The sequence below is a fragment of the Condylura cristata genome, unplaced genomic scaffold, assembly GCF_000260355.1.
Source record: "Condylura cristata isolate star-nosed mole 26May11 unplaced genomic scaffold, ConCri1.0 scaffold00005, whole genome shotgun sequence".
Classification (NCBI taxonomy): domain Eukaryota; kingdom Metazoa; phylum Chordata; class Mammalia; order Eulipotyphla; family Talpidae; genus Condylura; species Condylura cristata.
In genome coordinates this window covers 55,248,005-55,266,993 of record NW_004567106.1, presented here as the reverse complement: position 1 = coordinate 55,266,993, position 18,989 = coordinate 55,248,005, and the positions used below count along the sequence as shown (strand labels likewise).

Below are 18,989 nucleotides of genomic sequence, written 5' to 3'. Positions count from 1 at the left end.
AGGGGCGGCGAGAGGCTTCACCAGAGACAGAGTGGGGAGCAGAACAGGAAGATGGACGAAGTACACTGCTGAGGGGAGCAGCTGGCGTGTGAGGAGAGGTCTGCCATGCCATGTGGTCACCTCCGGGGCAGGCGGGGATCGAATTCATGCGGAAGTGGCTGTGCTTTAACTCGTTGCACCACCAGGGAGGGCCAACTTCCCTCTTTATTTAATTGGAATATAAATCACTTAGTTTTCTCACCTGAATAATCCATTGTTGTGATTGCAAACATTAGGCAACTGTAATTCAGCTCTAGGTTTTTCCCAGAACTGGTGTATGTGATTTCTACAAATACTTACACTTTCTCACATGATAGTCTCTCTTCCTTTAATTTCAAATGTCCTTAAATTTTGAGCCATTGGTGATATGAATGTTCTTGAAGTTTGATATATATTAGTAATGTAACAGGTGATGAAACAGAATTCTGGAGACTTTTTAGAATTACAGGATTGAGAAAGTCCTTTCAAGACCCTGACATCAGTCTTAAAGAAAATAAGTTTGTAATGTAAAAAGATACAATGGTGGTGATGATTAACACCATACTGGCCTGCATGTGAACCAAACAGTGCTCTGACATCCATTCTCATTCCATCCTCATGAAAGTCCTAAAAGTTTGATACTGCTCTTACAAATCATTTACGTTTAACTGACCTGCCCCAGCTTGCAAAGCTAGTATAGATGCAGGATTCAAGTCCAGGTTGTCTGGCTTTAGGGTTAATGTGAAATTTAGCAATTTTTATTTGTTGGTAATAAATAGATCAACTATGGAAAACTTGATAACTTTTGTTTTTAAGTATCAAATTTCAAAAGCTCCAGGAGTTTCATGAGCCCCGAGTCAAGGAGGCTTTGACTGTGAACAAAGGTGCTGTATGGGCTGCTTGATCATAAAATATATGAGGGAAAATGGTACCTACGATTTCAGACCTGTATATAGAGAGATGGCTTCACCTAGAGGCAGGATTTATCCTCTCATGTCTCTCTCTTTGCCTCACACATAGAGTATTTATCACACCGATGTGTAAGCTCACTGGGTAAAGTTAACAACCTTGACCTAATCTTTGAATTATTGGACACATAGTGAAAGATTCATGAGGATATAGGAAACTGTGATGTTTGATCACTGCTTTAGCCTCAGTACCTTTAACTGTGCTCATAGTAGGTTCTTCATGAATATTTAATAAATGAATGGAAGGTCAGTAGAGTAGATAGTGGGTAAAATGTTCTTCAACTTTACTGGAGAGGACTGAAAAAGAGGGTATGTCAGATTCTTTATTAAATGCCAGATAATCACCTTTATTTTATGAAATCAAGTAATTTTATACTAATCCATATTCTGGAAACTGCAGGAAGACAAAGGAACATAAAATTGTCATATTTTCAAAGAGTTTATAACTGAGACACAAAAATTTCGAAGAGGGGAAAATACATCCTTTTACCACCTGCAGGAAAATACCAGAAGGCTGTATATAATTTCCTAATAAAGAAAAATGATGGAAAGGCAGTAATTTCTTAAAAATGTTGTGTGTGACTTTAAAATATACATATATAGTGTAAATACTGTTTTTACTATCCAATGGACACTTTAATGTTGCAACATTTCATACTAGAAAGAATATAATTAAGACTAGATCAGTTAGGGAGGGTTTGGGAGATCGAAGGATCTCAATCCATCTGAATTGAATAGAAGGCCAGGGCTGATGAGAAAGTTGATGATACCATTTTTAGTCTAAAGTATTATTGCTGCTGATGTGATATTTGGGCATCCGTTGGAGATACTGAAGTGTACATAATTTTCTCCTGATGGTGACCATTTGGTGCTTGTGACTTCATACATACATACTCTCACATTTAAAAGTATTTAAGAGGCCATTTAGTGAGCATTTTTAAAAACTCAGTAGTCTGCTTGCTTATATTGAAAATAGTTGTCATTTTGTAGCTATTTATTACTCGGCTTTTATTCCATTTTTCAGCTAGAGATGTGGATGGAATTTTCTTGGCTTTTGGAGAGGAAGTATAAAACAGATGGCCTCTGATCCTGTGATATTAAATAAGGCTTTTTTCTGGACAACTGTTGTCAGTGTAATTCTTGGCTGAGGGAAGACTTGTCAGATCATTGCCTGTTCTATATCCTTTTAATGGGTGACTGAATAAAGCAGAAGTTGCCAGAGCTGCTGATTATGTCTCAATATTTTGAAGAATAAGTGCTTGAAAAGTCAAACATTTGTCAGGGACCATGCACAGTTTTATTGTGTTTGTGTGGGAGCAAAGGGGAAGAAATAGGATTTATGAAAATGAATGACACCTGTAATACAAGACATTCTAAACCAAGCCCAGGTACAGGCAGCTATATAAACGATGTAATGTGCAGCAAAGAAAATGACTGTTGACCGTGTCCAAAAATGTGTCACCGCAGTGAATTGGTTTTTTGGCTGTGGAGATTGCAGAAGGGAACTTGAGATCAGCCTTGAAGGATGAGAAGAATTTAACAGAAGAAAGAGGCTTCATTGAATTGGGAAGGGGGAGAAGGGCCTGTTTATTGAGCTCTGCCGTGCCAGCTGTGTGCCTGGTATATTAGAAATAGATAGAAATAAGTCTGCTCATACCATCATCCTGGGAGGCAGGAAGTACCGCCCCATCTGACAGATGAGAAAACTGAGGCCCACTGTGACTCAGCAGAGGCTGGGTTTCACAGCACACAGCCGGGGGCACAAGTCCAGAAAATGTTTCCAATAGTGGTGTGACTCTGTTTTTCCTTCTCTGCTGCTGCTTCCCAGGAAGGATAAAGTCATCCAGTAAACGAACGACTTTTGTGGGCTGAGAACTGGGAACAGTGTAAGGGATCTAGCTGTGAAAACCCTGACCTCTCTTCTGCTTTTACGGACCCCTGAGAGCCCACTCAGTTAACTGTGCTCTCTGGGACTGGTCTTAGGAAGGCAGCGTGTGCAAGCCCTCAATGACTGATTATGGTTTAGGAATTTCTAGAATTTATTTTAGGGCAATTTTGGAATAGCAGTGTCAGACAGCAGCCTACACACCCATTTAGTTCTCAGCTATGGGTCTTGTTGACTGTTGTTCCTTGTTAAGGAGCAGATGCATTCTGGTGGTTTTTCAAGATGGGGCTTGGATATTTTCTTTTTTCTTTTTAAGGTATTATACTCTGCCTTTTCAAATAAAGGTCCAGTCTAAATGAGCTTATATTAAAATGTTTTACCCCTAGGTTCAATCAAAATAATACCAAATGTTATCCCTAAATCTTAACATAAGAATATTTAACTGTTCCTCTTCCCTTTAAATGTAAATAGCTACAGTGAGCAATTTCCTTACTTCCCAGACTAGTAACAACAAGTTTCAATCTTCTTGATTACCAGCCTATCCTTTAACAGGCTGTATTAAATGAAAAGAAAAAGTTGTTTTCAATGTAGTGTTAAAGTTGCATAAACCTTGATTCAGATTCAGAATGCAGAAAACTGTAATTCCTGTTGTTTGATTTATGCCCATTAAAATTTCAAGAGATTTGGTCATATTTCAAAAGCTTGTTTATCTTTGTGTGCAGGTATGGCTATAAGAAATCCAGTTTTATGAGTATTATAAATCTAGAGGAGAATTAAAGTTTGAACTCATTATGCATAGTCTGTCTGTTCTTTACTCTTACTGAAATCATAGCTTTTATGAAAATAAAACTAAGTAGATACATAATTGCATAAGGAATAGTACAGTTTAGACTAGTGGGGATAATGAGACTATCAATTTAATTCAACTTTTATTTAGAACCTGTGCTGTGCTAGATACTAGACTGGGTATTAAAAAGATGAAAATAAGATTTAATTCCAGCTGTCAAAGAGATTAATAGTTTATCATTTTCTGGAGGGAATTATATCAGTTGCTGTGGCATCACCCACCACCCTAAAATAGAGTGGCTTGACAGTCTCTGTTTTCCTCAGGAGTGTGCCTGGAAACCCTTCAGGTCTCCCTTAGATCCAATCAGGAACGTGGTCACTTTCAGCTCAGGTAGGCGACTTTGCTCTTCATGGCTCTTGCACATTTTCCTGTCTGTAGACTGACTGAGGGCAGCCTCTGTGAGGATGACTGAGGTCTCCAGAGTTCCTGCTCTTCTATCTGGCTTGAGAGTCGCCAGGCTTTCAGGGGGCAATCAGAAAAGGCCAGGTTGTGCACGTAGGCTGGAGACCCTTGTCATCACGTCTGCTGCTATCTGCCTGCCAGCGTAAATCCCTAGGTCATCTAGATTCAAGCAATGTGGAGATAAAGCCCCCCTCTTGATGAGAAGACCTGATAATTCAGATTTCTCTTGGGACATAGTACAGGGAGGGAAGTAATCAGTGTGCCTATGCAGAGACAGATTTGAGTTCATAAACTCGATAAAGCTGTAAAAACAAGGTCATCTGTAGTGACTGCTGCAGCAGCAGCTCAGGAAACCATAAGCCATTACATCAAGGAAGCGTAAATTTCAGGACTGATAATAGAAAATGAAGCTGGGTTGAAGGAAAGAGGAACAGAGGACAGGCTTATGTGCCTTTGCTAGAAGCTTGGGTGCTATCCTTTGGGTGCAGAAACTTCTACATGACTGAGTGAACTGGGGTGCCATTTTATTTGTTCTATAGGTTGCTCTGGTAACAAAGAATTCAAGGTGAGCAAAACAGAGATGGGAGGTTATAAGATGTGTTTGCAGAATTCTAGACTGGGGAGTGATTATGAAGACAGCTGCAGTAGAGGAAAGCATTCCCGATCCGGTAGACAAGCAAACACTCCAGCCTGGCGTGGGGTTAGTTGTGTGAGGAACATCAGCAAGAACGCCCGTTCTTTAATGTCAAAGACTTGGTTGTGCTTAGGGGCATTAAAACAGGTTAGACTTCCCTCATGCACGCCACCATTGGGTATGCCGTAATTAGAGAGGAATTGTAATCTTAGTTATTCAATGGAGATATCACAGTGAGATTGATTCATTAGTATGGTTTGTTTTGACTGTATATTTTCTATAGTATACTTAATTACCAGTGCTTTTGATCATATTAGAAACTGCTTTATTAGTTAATATAGATAATAGGAAAGATACTGAGTATCTATGATTTTCTATTTATAAAAATTATACGATTGACTCCCTTGAGCTCTTTCTTGCTTTTTCCTCCTTTATTGCCAACTGAACTTCTTTCTTATGAACCCTAAGTTCAGGTTCCATCGGTCTGGTATCAGAACCCAGGTCTAAACAGAGGAAATAAGACTTTCTGGAAACTCCTGGGTTTAGCTGTCAGTTAGGTGTGACTCTAAGCCTACCTTGAAGTGGTTTCTCAGGCTCCCTGAGGTCTGCTTCAGCCCTGTGTTAGCGTTTTGTCAGTGAATCTTGGGCTTCATGTGACCTTGCACCTGAGAACAGCAGGCTGGCCTCTGTGGTGCTGTCATAAACTCTGGGAAGTGTTTTCCAATGATGTTTTTACTATTTCTTACCCCCTCGCCTTCCTTTCTAATGCATTTCTCCTTGTTGGAATTTACTGAAACAACTGACACTCATAGGGGTGTCATTATGACCAAGTTAGCAGATTTATTAAACCCTGTTCTTTATTTCCACATTTTTTATTCCCAAACTTTTCATTCATCTGTACCTGCCCTGGCAGTGTTTGACTCGTAGAATTCAAAAGTGCATATATTAATTTAAAATTTATTGTATTCCATGTTAGCCTATTCACAACGCCATCCTTGATTGGAGAAATTGTCGGTTGGTATATATAACTTTTTTATTTCATATGTTTGAGAGAATATATAATAGTGATGACTTAGGAGAGAAATTTGTGAGGAAATGTATTAATACTCATGAGGATTTACCAATTTGCAGTCAAATATAATAAGGATTTAAGCTAAAATTTAGTGTTAGCTTTAAAACTCTTTACAAATATTCTTCTTTCAAAAAATGTCATTTGCATTATTTGCTTTCTTTGCTCAGTAAACAAATCAGTATTCTGTTCCCCTCAAATCCCATTATGATGCATTTAATTACTCACAGGAAACCTATACAGTTTTGGTTTTCAGGCATAAATGCAAATTCAGTGTGTGTTGTGGATTTTTGGAGAGCCTAATAATAGTGTTACCCTGAAAATTGTGACTTGTGGGGTAATTTACTGAAGCTTCTTTGGTCTCCCCTGCATCTTAATGACATCAGACAGATAGTGCTAAATGAAGGTGCTTAGCAGTTTTTCTTATCAGAGTAATGTTTTTGAGATTTGGGCATTCTTACAAGATTGGAGTAGCAGAAAGAATCAGCTGATTCCTCTCCCCTGACTTAATGAAAATTATACTTTATTGGAAATTTAATTCCAAACTATAGGATAGATAAATGCACACCCATAATCTTTGTGTAACTAGTCTCTTACCTGCACGATGATGACCTCTTTCAGGATATGGCCACATGTGTCCGCTGTTACTTAAGCTCCCACGCATGGCAGTACCTGACTCATGACAATGCATAGTGCATTTTGCATGTTAAGCGATGTTTATAATCATCATTTCCTTGGGTTAACCTCAGGAATTTAGAGCCTATGGATACCATGTGTGTTCACCTACCTGTGTTCCATTTTGTGGGTACCCTTTTCCCTGGCTGGAAGAGCACCGATGATCCTGATTCATAGGTCCATGTCTCCAGCTAGGGATGGAGTTCTCCACAGCAGGAACAATCATGATTATAAAACAACTATGGTAATTCTACTGATTTCCAGCAGTTCTACTAGGCATGGCGGATCTGTGAAGCAATTCTAGTCAGACATGGAGGGAAGTCTGCTAGGATTCTGGGAGAAAATGCCTTGATCTTATAAATATGTGGCAAGGAGAAAAATCTTTGTGCTTTCTGGGTGTTGTCTGCCATCCTGCCTATTTAGATCTATGACAGCAATAGCTATCTTGAAGGATCTTGGAAGATGATGATGTGAGCCAAGGTAAAAGCTAACTTACGGAGCATAAAAAAGGCAGATGGCAAGATGGAAGAAACAGGATTTTCAAGCCACTGGATAAACCAATCCTATCAGTTTAATTCTCTTTAGTGTACTGCAGATTTCAGCAGAATGAAAACTCTTTAATACCTGGCAGTTAAAGTCTTATGTATTAATAGTCTAAAAGAAAGATTGTAGTAGTTTCAGTCAACCAGTCTACCCACCCCTTCCCATTCACCCTTGCCCCAGAACAGAAGGTTTTAGATCTGGTCCTCATAAAATGGGTGTGGTCTGAAGCCAGGCTTATGGACTAACAGGCCATTTTTATGGTTCTCCTCTATTTCTGTTCCATGGAAAACTGGGGAAATGGAAATGGGTGAGACGCATTATCCATGATGTACTTACTGTCAGTTATAAAGGTTCATACCATGATAAGAGCTCAAACCTGATTGTCCATCACAGACCAAATGAGCTGGGGCTAGTTCTGCTACTTCTCCTTCCCAGGGCTGTTCTGTTGGCACAGGGTCTCTTAAACATACTAGTGCTACTCTAGGCCAGAGAGTAGCTGTGCAGGGATGTCAGTGTACACAGGAGAGTGTTTGCAGCGTCTCTGACTACCTGTCAGAGGCCAGTCATTCTCTGAGTTGTATCTACAAAAATGACTCCAGAAATAACCAAATGTCTCTTGGAAGCAAATCTGTCCCTGCCTTGAGAACCACTGTGTTAGAGATAATGGATTATTTTTTGTATGTTATTTGTTCTAAGTCTCAAATGGAAGGAAGAGGGAGTTCAAGCTGTCATTGTCCTGAACACTTCATTTTACAGGGAAAAAAATATAATGAGTGAATACATTCTTCAAATTGGTCATTTCAACCTTAAAAGGAAGTTCTAAATGTGAGATATGCTTTAAGCCTACATGTGATTACTGCTTAAACTCTTTACTTTTAAAAACCAGCAAAATAAAAAAGTACAAGGAGAACTATGTTTTTAAATATTCTATCGTCAAATGTTAAACAATCACAAATTTAACAAAGAGCCTCTAATATTATGATGTTCAGTTGTCTTCTTAGTAAGATTTCACTTTGTCAATGTTACTAGTCAGCCAGGACTTGACATTCGATTTGAAGCTTGCAAAAGACTATGTGTAATGACATATCAGGTGTGAACAGAATAATACCTAAACAAAATTGCATAAATGGCACAAGTTGACTGGTGCCAAGTTCATTTTTAAAAGCAAATATTAACAAAAGTACTTTGGGTCAGTAAGTATAGTTAAATGCTTTTGTGAAAATGATGGAATTCCCCCCGCCCCCAACTTGTTCATAATCTAACTTAATGTGCATGTAGATTTTTATAATGTTCACCTGAAAGTTAATCTCACTATAATATTTCTTCAATAAAAATTGTAATTTAAAAAAACTATAATGCCATCATCATTTAAAAAACTATAAAATAATCTATTTTAAAAAATTCACATCCATTTTGTACTCTGAGAAATGGGGTTCTGTCTTTTTGTATCCACTGGGCTTCATAACCTCCTTGCTATGTAGCAGATGCCCTATAGATAGTAACAATAAATATTGGAAATTTTGCCAATTAAAACTTCCTATAAAGGCCCTCCCTGGTGGCGCAGCGGGTTAAAGCACAGCACTGAGAATCTGAAGCCACTTCCTCATGAGTTCGATTCCCACCTGCAGCCTGCCCTGGAGGAGACCACATGGCGAGCCAGACCTCTCCTGGCCCGCCCGCTGCTTCCCTCAGCAGTGTACTTCGTAGATCTGCCTATTCTGCTCCCCACTCTGTCTCTGGTGAAGCCTCTCACCGCTCCTGAGCCTCTGGCCTGTACCCCAGGTCTGTATGCACAAATAAATAAATAAATCTTTAAAAAAAAAAAAAACTTCCTATAAAGATTGAAAATAAAACTAGCAAGCATTAAGATGTCACTAGTGCAGTCAAGATGGCTATAGCTTGCAGCAATAAACCAACGCAGTGACTGGTGATCACTTCAGTCATCCATTTCTTCCCCACTGCCACCCCTTCCATTACCAGCTGCTTGCTGAGTCTAGCGTGAAGGTAACTGGGTCTTGTCTTTGTGTCTGCTTCTTAAGAGTCCACGTCACTGTGGTCTTTTGCTAGTAAGCCCATCTCACCACTCCTCTTCTTCCCATCCATTTTCCACCGACAGCTGTCAACGGGCATGTCTTAAAAAGTGAAAACTTTGAAACGTGTTTAGCTCACCTTCCCGGCTTCAGTCTGTTTCCCTTGTTACAGGTACATAATCCACAATCCTCCACCTGACATTCATGACCCTGAATGCTTGAGTGCTTTTTGTGCCTTTGTTACCCTCACTACCCTCCCTTCTCATTTCCTTATGCTCCTGTTCCTTTGGCCTCCTGGATGAGCCGTGTCCCTTCCTTCATAAGCCATTGGAAATGCTGTTTCCACTGCCTGAAGTCTTCTTGCCTCATTCTTTGCTTGGATAATTCTCACTTATCTTTCAAGTCTCTCTCTGTTTGAGACCACTGCCTGGAGTCCTAAGCTGAAGTTGGCTCCTCTTTACATTCATTCTTTTCTTTCAGTACACGGTGCTTTCCCAGCAGAGTCCTTTCTGCAAGCTAGCAGTTATACTTTTGACATTTGTTTAAAATCTACCCTCTAGATAACAAGGTCCACTCAGTAGGCTCATGCCTAATTTCTTCAGTGTCCCACCGACCTATACTTAGCATCTGCCTTAATGTGTAGTAAATTCTTAGCAAATCTTTAAGTGAAGAAAGTTGAATTTGCCTTGCGAGATGGCAGTCTGTCAGGCGAATATAGTATTGATGACACTGTCCTTGTGTTGAATCTTTAGGCCTGGGATAGTATTTAATACTGAAAGAGAATGGCAATGATTTGCCATTCCCATTAAGTGGAATATTGGGGAGCATAGGAGCGTGTGAGAATTGACCACTAACAGCTACATACACTCATACATGAATGGTTTCTGCTTTGCCTCTCTAATAGAAAACCAATGAGTATAAAATGGTTAGGCTGCTCTTTATCTAGAACTAGTAAAGAAGCTTGGGGCTTTAAGAAAAAATCTTACCTGTTTATTACTTTAAAGATTATTCAAATTCTTACCTACTTTAAGTCATTGCTTAGTAGCTTTTTGGCCAATAGGAGTTCACTATGCAGTACCATAACATAAACTCTTGGATTGGTCTAACTACCGCTGATGTCACAATTTCCCCATTAGGAAGTCATAATTTTCTTGAAATTGTACTAATAACAACTCTTGTGATTTTGTTTCATCCTAAGAAAGCTAATCTACCCAAAACAAACATGCTGGAAGGAGCAGGGTGCCTTTGATCCACTTAGGCCTTTTCTAGTTCTGTGCTTTAGTTATTGCCAACAATTGAAGCCAACAGCTTTGCCTTCTTTTACGGTGGATGTTTTCTTTCTCATAGCTATCAGTTCAGAGGCAGATGGAGGAATGAGCCTACGGAGAAGTACTCTTTCAGCTCATAGTGGTGCTTCATCACGACTGTTGATGCTTAGCATCTTTCTTCTACTTAGCCTTCCTGATGTGAAAGGAAAAGCCATTTGGACAGCCCACCTGAACATAACTTTTCAGCTGGGAAATCGGATCATATCAGAACTAGGAGAGAGTGGAGTGTTCGGGAATCATTCTCCTCTGGAAAGAGTGTCTGGTGTGGTAGTGCTTCCTGAGGGATGGAACCAGAATGCTTGTAACCCCATGACCAACTTCAGCCTACCCGAACAGGCAGGCTCATGGTTAGCCCTCATTGAGCGAGGAGGCTGTACCTTTACACGTAAAATCAACGTGGCAGCAGAGAAAGGCGCAAATGGGGTGATCATCTATAACTACCCAGGTACAGGGAACAAGGTCTTTCCCATGTCTCACCAGGGAACAGAAAACATAGTGGCAGTGATGATCGGCAATTTGAAAGGCATGGAACTTCTGCGCTTGATTCAGAAAGGCGTCTACGTGACCATCATCATTGAAGTGGGGAGGATGCATATGCCCTGGTTGAGCCATTATGTCATGTCTCTGTTCACCTTCCTGGCCGCCACCATCGCCTACCTTTTCTTGTACTGTGCCTGGGGATCGCGAGTGCGCGACTCGACCACTAGGAGGCGCAGACAGATCAAAGCCGACGTGAAGAAGGCTATTAGCCAGCTTCAACTGCGTGTGCTCAAAGATGGGGACAAGGAACTGGATCCAAACGAAGACAGTTGTGTCGTTTGCTTTGACATGTACAAGGCCCAGGATGTAGTGCGTATATTAACTTGCAAGCATTTTTTCCATAAGGCGTGCATTGATCCCTGGCTTCTGGCCCATAGGACATGCCCCATGTGCAAGAGTGACATTCTGAAAAATTAAAAAAAAAAAAAAAAAAGTTTTCCAGTGTGGCTTCTGAAGATTCTGAAGTCTTTCCCAAGATAAAAATTAGGTGAATTCTCTTTTAGCACTCTACGTAGGGCGAAAATTCAACTTCACTTTCTCTATCCAAGTACTAAAGAGGGTGAAATTCATGTTTTTAAAATAAAACTCTATGTCATGGCGCTATTGGAACTTGTTGCTTTTTCTAATAAGTTTTAATGTTATACTTTTTTTGCACTTATTCAAATAAGGACTTAGTGTAGGGTTCAAATAAATTCATCTTTATCTTCAGGTTACATTGACTGTGGCATAGATGCCACAGAAAACTGGGATATTTTAACATTTCTTTTTAATTATGAATTTTCACTGTTTCCATATTTTGTTTAAATTTTGATATCTAATAATATCTCGGCTGAATAAACTTCATTATAGGATTAGGTCTTGATTTAATTATGCATGGTTAATTGATTTTACTAATATCCAGGAAATCTGGTTTCCAGAGCTACAGACTTGAGTGGGTAATGGTATGCTAAATAATTAGATGACAGCACTTTTGATATGTAACTAAAAATATGTTAAGTCATTACAGGCCTCGTTTGAGGCCACATTGCAGAACCTGACCTTCGCTTGCTGGAGCCTGTTGTAGCCAGTGAGTTGCTTCTCTTCTAGAAGCAACGCTAGTATGTGCTTTATCTTTCTTACCTCAATCTTGGTATGTGTCTGTGAGGATACTTGGATATTCTAGGACATACTGAGTTGAAATATTCTTCAATTATCTTTCTTAATAGGACCCCCTGGTCTTATTTTGCCTCTTCCTCTTTCCTAATAGTTAAACACCGGGTAACAGGGCTGGAAATATTTGGGGTTTTGTTTTGATGAGAATTTCTGTGGATGAGGTGCTAAATGACTGATGTCCCACTCAGATGGCAATTTATAGGTCAACATGCTCTCCCTCTGCTATACTGTCTTTATGAATAGGTTATGTGGAAATAAAATCAGATGAATGGTCATTTTTAAAAGAAATCTTATGAATGACCTTTGAGAAGGAAATTCAGACAGTGAGTTCGAGGTATCACATCATTATACTTACTTTTTATGCCACTTTTTGTTGGGCCAGTGAGGACCTGTTTCTCTTAATTCTGACTCATGTTATGATATTGATTCCCAATTTGTAAACAGCCCCTAGTACTGGTGAAACCCCACCACATTAGCACTCTTTCCATAGGTTCAAATCCTTGACTTGGCTTCTTAGCCGGTCAGTAAGAAACACTTGACAGGTAACCCCAAGAATGTGAACGGTAACTCCAAAGGCTTGTGTGTTCACTGTCTTTGTTTTGCGTAGAAGTCATTGTCATTGACACCAGAGAAGCAAAATATAGGCAGAGCTGCATGTGAGCTCCATGAGGAATGCTGACTTGGGCAAACATTTTGTTTAAAGTATCTGTGCATGACCTTTAACAGTTGCTGCTGTCAGTGGTGAACTTTAAGTTTTTCTTTTTAAAATTAGTAGCTCCATTTTTGTTTACAATGAATTGCGCTAAACCAATACTGCTATATTTATTCTTTTCCCCCTACACCCTTCCTCCTCTTCTCTCAAAATATTGTTAGATTAATAACACATGTCAAGGTCTGGAGAAAGAAGAAATTTGCCTTTTTTTCTCATTCCTGATATCCATATGCATAACCAGAGAAAGGGAAGCTGAAGTAACTTGATGGACCTACTTTTAAAAAACAAATCAAAACCAAATCGAACTATTAAACTTCTGAGCAAACTTTACCAAATTCAGTACAGTGGTTTACTAATCAGTCAGTTCATACTTAGTCCTAGTCTTGGTGACTAGGAGGAGCTGAAAGTCATGTTACTGAGTCCATAGTTTTATCTCACTGTTTGGTTATAGTGCTAAGTTTTAATCATTTTTTCAAAACTTGCCATTTTATTGAAATTATTTTCTTTACTTACTGTGAATAAAAATAACATGGTTTTCTTACACATACTTTTAGGTTCTAAAAGGCATGTGGTGTTTGAATTTTGTATGTAAATTTTAGCTTACTACACCTACTTCTATTATGTGTCATTCAGGAATTGGTTCCATCTTGTAAGAACCACATTAATCACCCATAACAACATTTGAAACTTTTAAGCCAATAAATTTACAGCCTGCCCAAAGCTCTTACCTGATTGGCTGCACTCTCCTTTCTGTCATAATCACTTTACCCACCACTAAGCGGTGTCTACAAATAGACACTGGAATCAGGCTGGAACTTTTTTTCAACTACAGTCTTTCTCTTTCTCTTTAATAAAACATCTAAAGCCCATAAGACGCCTTTAAGAACTTCTTATCAAAAAATGCTGGAAGACAGTAGAACTTGGTTTCACCCAGAAGATTTTCTTCCTGTTACCGTAAATTGATGGTCAACAGATGTGGAAACCACATCTCTTTGTTGGGTTGTTCCTTCAGTCACTAGGCAAAGAGAGAGATGAATCACCTCAAGGTTGGCACTCACAGAAACAACGCTGCATCTTGCTGGCTTCTGAAGTTGAGTTTTCTCTGGCTTCTAAGTCAGAGCCCTTGCAGAGCCAGCGCGGTTTGGACTGCATACATGAACATATCATTTCACGTTGGGAATCGTGTGTTGTCAGAGTTAGGGGAGACCGGAGTGTTTGGAAGAAGCTCTGCCTTGAAGAGAGTAGTTGGAGTGATTGTGCCACCAGAGGGGAAAATTCAAAATGCATGTCATCCCAATAGCAGTTTCAACAGATCGAAAACCTCAGAGGCGTGGCTTGCACTTGTGGAACGGGGAGGTTGTACCTTCACGCAGAAAATCAAGGTGGCCACTGAGAAGGGGGCCAGTGGTGTCATCATCTATAACTTTCCAGGAACTGGCAACCAGGTTTTCCCCATGTCACATCAGCCCTTTGAAGATACTGTGGTGGTGATGATCGGTAACTTAAAAGGCACAGAGATTCTGCATTTAATTCGGAAGGGTGTTCGCGTGACGGTCATGATTGAGGTGGGGAGAAGACACATCATCTGGATGAATCACTATTTTGTCTCTTTTGTGATTGTCACAACTGCTACCTTAGCATATTTCATCTTCTACCATATTCGAAGACTTTGGGTAGCAAGGATTCAGAACAGGAGATGGCAGCGATTGACAGTAGATCTCAAGAAAGCATTTGGGCAGCTCCAGCTTCGGGTGCTGAAAGAAGGGGATGTGGAGGTAAATCCCAATGGAGATAGCTGTGTTGTTTGCTTTGAGCTCTACAAGCCTAATGATATAGTTCGCATTCTGACTTGTAAACATTTTTTCCACAAGAATTGCATTGACCCCTGGATTTTAGCACATGGGACATGTCCTATGTGCAAATGTGACATTCTTAAAGCTTTGGGGATTAAAGTGGATATTGAAAACGGAACCGAACCTTTGCAAGTTCTAATGTCGAATGAATTACCTGGAACCCTGTTGGCTAGTGAAGAGGGGACAAATCATGATCTTCCTCCTGCAGAAAGAGATGATAAAGTGACTCATTTGGAGGAGGAGGAGCAGCAGACTTCTCAGGCTTACAACCAGCCTAATTCAGTAGCAGAAGTTCATCCTTCACCTCGACAGCATGACCTTTGAAGACATGGATTAAACCTGTTTGTCAAACCAGGTCCTATACTGACAGTTGGTTTCAAGTGTCATTTTTGTGTCCTTCTTTGATACTTTAGTAATTTTTCTACATTCATTGTCAAGCATCAAAGACATAAAAAAAGAGCCTAAGAGGATATTTTTTTAATCTTTGCTACATGTAATTTTTTTATCAATATCTGATCCTTCTGTGAGGACGTATTGTATCGTTCTGTACACATGCAAGTTAAAACCAAGGACAAACTCTTTCCCTCATTGTTTTTTTTTGTACATATATTTTGGCAAATCTTTTTAATATATTTGCACATTCTTTAGAATAGAGAAATTTGCATTAAGTTAGAAGGAAAACATATATGTGCTTATGTAAAGTTTACGGATTATAGTATTTACATATGTAATAATATATGTAATACACTAACTTTAAATCATTGTGCTGTTTTATTTTCCTCATTCTTGCCATGAAAATTTTGCTGTAAAGGATTATTTTACTCTTAAACTGTTCTGTCCAAGCAGTTTTGATATATATTTGTTATCTGCATATGTACAGTCATAGCAATTTTGCAAGTAAAGTACTAGTAATCTGTGAGTAGTATGTATTTTAGTGTCCAGTATTATACCTATCAATAACTGTTAAAAATCTTTATAAGGACTTAAATGGCAAAGAATTCCTGTGACATTTCATTCATGGCATATTTATTTCCTCTATATTCCACCTGCCTCCTCAATTTATCTTTTGCCATGAAATACAATGCTGAGAGTATGCCAGATTATTTTGGAGGTAAGTATCACAGTGTAGAAGTTATTATGATGGCAGGTTAGAATTGTTTTGTTCACTGTGTTCCTAGAAAGTAGCAAAATGCCAACACACTCAAGTATTTTTGAATGAATAAATGAGTGATAACTACCTTTTCTGTGATGTAGCTACTCTATGTGTTAATTAGAAAAACTGGGAAGTTTAGCGAGCTTATGATAATACAGTAATGGCAACTGAAAAACTTCATCCTTCCTCACTTTGACAAAATATAAAATTAACTTTTAGCTAGAATTACCTTGACGTTTTAGTGTGTATGACTTTAACAAGGAATCTGGAACTCTCCTGGACATAACACTGGGATCTGAATTCAGTGCAACCTGAGCGGGAACTCTATTGAATTTTGTGGGTTGTTCAGGGCTCAAAATACTGGGATTCAGAGATGGGAGGAGTGTACTAGTGGTTTTAACTGACACCGAGGAAGGCTACTTAGAGGAAAAGGGGTGCCCAGAGTGGAGGGTCAAGACACAGCAGCTGGGCAGATGGTGGTGATGTCTGTTGGGTACACACAGACTTCACCACCCGGCCCTGGGGATGTGCTGACTGAGTGATCACAGGAGCAGCTCCTTGTAGCCTGCAGAGCATGAGAGCCCCAGGAGGATTAAGCAGGGATACTTTGAGCAACTTTGTGGGTTTACCTTGGGTAAGCAAAGAGGGAGCAGTGCTCATGTTGAAGAGACAGGACCCTGAGGGCCCTATAAGAGCTGTTCCTGGTGTGGTCAGCTCCTCAACCAGGATGAGCTGTCCTCCTCAGACAGGCTTTGGCATCTTGAGCCACTGAAGTGGACTCTTGGACACTATGCTCATTGCCCAAGAGTCATCAGCCGTGGAAGTGAATCTACCTGGCGGTGCTGACAACCCCTGGCTCAGCGTTCTGGGGTCTGCATCCAATTCATTTGGGTACATGATTGATCTTGAACTTGTCACAAAGTCTTCACTCTGACTCTGTGTCCTTTTTTTTTTTTTTCCCATTCTTCCTCTGCACTCTCTTTGGTATCTTTTGCTTCTTTGTTCATCATTATCCACCTTAGACCTGAATTCCCCTCACATGAAGAATTAGTGTAATGTACTTTTGTAATTAGATGGGCATTTAACAGCAAGCATGCCATTTTGATTTGAGGATTGTTAGTGGATGTTGTCAGAGGGTGTTTAGAATGTATAAGGCAGGGAATGAATAGGCAGGGTTGTGAGATGGGGAACTGTCCTTGCCAAGCACCTACCAGGGAGCAGGTGAAGGACCCAGTACTTTCCAGAATTGTTTGTCAGAACAAAGAAGCAGTTTTAATCCTTGTCTTTACAGTGTTGTAAACAGATCAATAAACTTCTTTTACTCTGAGCTTAATAACCAGGTTCTGGAATTAGCCTTGCTGTGTTGAATGTTAGGTATTGTTCATTGTGGCAGGCTTTTACCTATTCTGTTGGCTCTGCCATTTTCTTTTATACCCAGTGATGTTAATATATTTTGCCATAATGATATGGGACTGAATTGTTAGTTATTTTGCCTCTAATACCACTCGTAATGGATTTCCATTTGTATATATTTTTGCTTTCTCTGATAATAAAATTTTGATTCTCCCTCTATCCCTTTCTGCTCCCCTACAGAGTAGGAGATAGATGTTACTTATTAAAAATAAGCTTTTTCTCTATTAGTCAGATAAATTAGGCTTAATCTTGAAATATTTCTGAAATCATTTAGCCCTGATTGGGCAATGCTGTACGTGGAACTATATGTGCTACATTGCCTCACTATAGAATTACTAAAAAGTTATTCTTCCTTTGTTTTTGCAAAAGGTCTTTATTTCAACCTAAGCCTTGGTGTGTATAGGATACTAATTGGCAGTTTTTTCCTTCAGTTCCCCTTACTCTGCCCCCACTGACAAATTTTATTATTTGAACATTGGTTTCCTGTGAGTGGTAGTTAATGTATTTTCCTTTGTGATTATTGTTTTTGCTCAAGGTAACGCTCTTGTCCTTCGGGGAGATGTTGGTCAGCCATTATGTTGGCCATACTGTGCATTCTACAAAGGGTTTACTGAGCCGAGGATCTGCCATTTTGATTTTATCTGAGTGTCCAGTTAGTGTTCCCTTCTACAAACTCACTAGTTTTTTTTCTTTTTTTTTAAGATTTTTTTATTTGTGTATACAGAACTGGGGTACAGGCCAGAGGTGCAGGGGTGGTGAGAGGCTTCACCAGAGACAGAGTGGGGAGCAGAACAGGCAGATCAACAAAGTACACTGCTGAGGGGAGCAACGGGTGGGTCAGGAGAGGTCTGCTGCGCCATGTGGTCACCTCCGGGGCAGGCGGGAATCGAACTCATGCGGAAGTGGCTTTAGATTCTCAGTGCAGTGCTTTAACCTGCTGCGCCACCAGGGAGGGCCCAAACTCACTAGTTTTAAAGGAGCCTATAGAAAATCGGGGAAGGAGGTGGAGGGGTTGGGGATCACAATTGGGAGAAGTGATGAAAGAAAAGAGGATATTTCATAGGTTGATGTCCTGAAGGAGCCACTTAATAGTGACTCCATGTTCCTGCCCCACTGCTTAGTAGCGGGATCAGTCTTTTGTAGTTTAAAATTTATTTGGATCTACATTAATTTCTTAATCTTTGGTGCTTAGTGATAAAAAATAAAGATATGGGCTATTGCACTTACCAGCACAGAAATATCTAAGAAAGTGTATCTGGTTTTCTGTAGGACAAGGACTCTTTTGGGGGGTGGGGTCATGTACGCAGAGAAGAAATGAGCTGCCCCCTGTGCACAGGTGTTAGAGTTGTCCCGTGATAGTCTTCGTCCCTTTATCTCAGCCATGCTACAGCACCTCTTTCCAGTCTTGGTGTTGTCTTTGTCAGACTTGTTAAGCTACTGAGACCCTTGTTGATTCGATTCAGCAGCTGCATGAACTTTCCTTGTCATTGGTGACAGGGCAGCCCTGGCTTCATACTTCTCTACACCTTCAACAGTGCTCTCCAGTTCAGCAATACACTCTTGTTGCCACACACCAAGTTCTGCCACCTTTGAAATTTTCCCAGCCTACAGCATCTTTGCCAGAATCCTCTCTGAACATACCTCTTCCACTTGCACTTTGTTCGTGCTCCAAGCTGAGCTGACCCTTCAGCATCCAGTCCCACCCATGTCATCCTGTCTAACATCAGTTAAGACCTAGGAGTGAGCCAGTTTTGTTCTATCAAGTCA

The 18,989-nt window shown here is 39.9% G+C and overlaps 3 protein-coding genes across 6 annotated transcripts in view; all 3 read left to right on the top strand.

The window, feature by feature from the left end:
- CADPS2 (Ca++-dependent secretion activator 2) overlaps positions 1-18,989 on the top strand; it is a 392,026-nt gene that overhangs the window by 109,269 nt on the left and 263,768 nt on the right. The window lies entirely within an intron of this gene.
- Positions 10,445-11,356, top strand: RNF148 (ring finger protein 148). The gene has a single exon (XM_012720745.1). The coding sequence runs from the start codon at positions 10,445-10,447 to the stop codon at positions 11,354-11,356; it is 912 nt and encodes a 303-aa protein (XP_012576199.1).
- On the top strand, positions 13,835-14,980 carry RNF133 (ring finger protein 133). The gene has a single exon (XM_012720744.1). It carries the CDS (start codon positions 13,835-13,837, stop codon positions 14,978-14,980), a length of 1,146 nt encoding a protein of 381 aa, XP_012576198.1.

Bases quoted from the DNA above. Each gene is read 5' to 3' on its own strand.
- RNF148 (XM_012720745.1), top strand. From the start codon at position 10,445: ATGAGCCTACGGAGAAGTACTCTTTCAGCTCATAGTGGTGCTTCATCA.
- RNF133 (XM_012720744.1), top strand. From the start codon at position 13,835: ATGAATCACCTCAAGGTTGGCACTCACAGAAACAACGCTGCATCTTGC.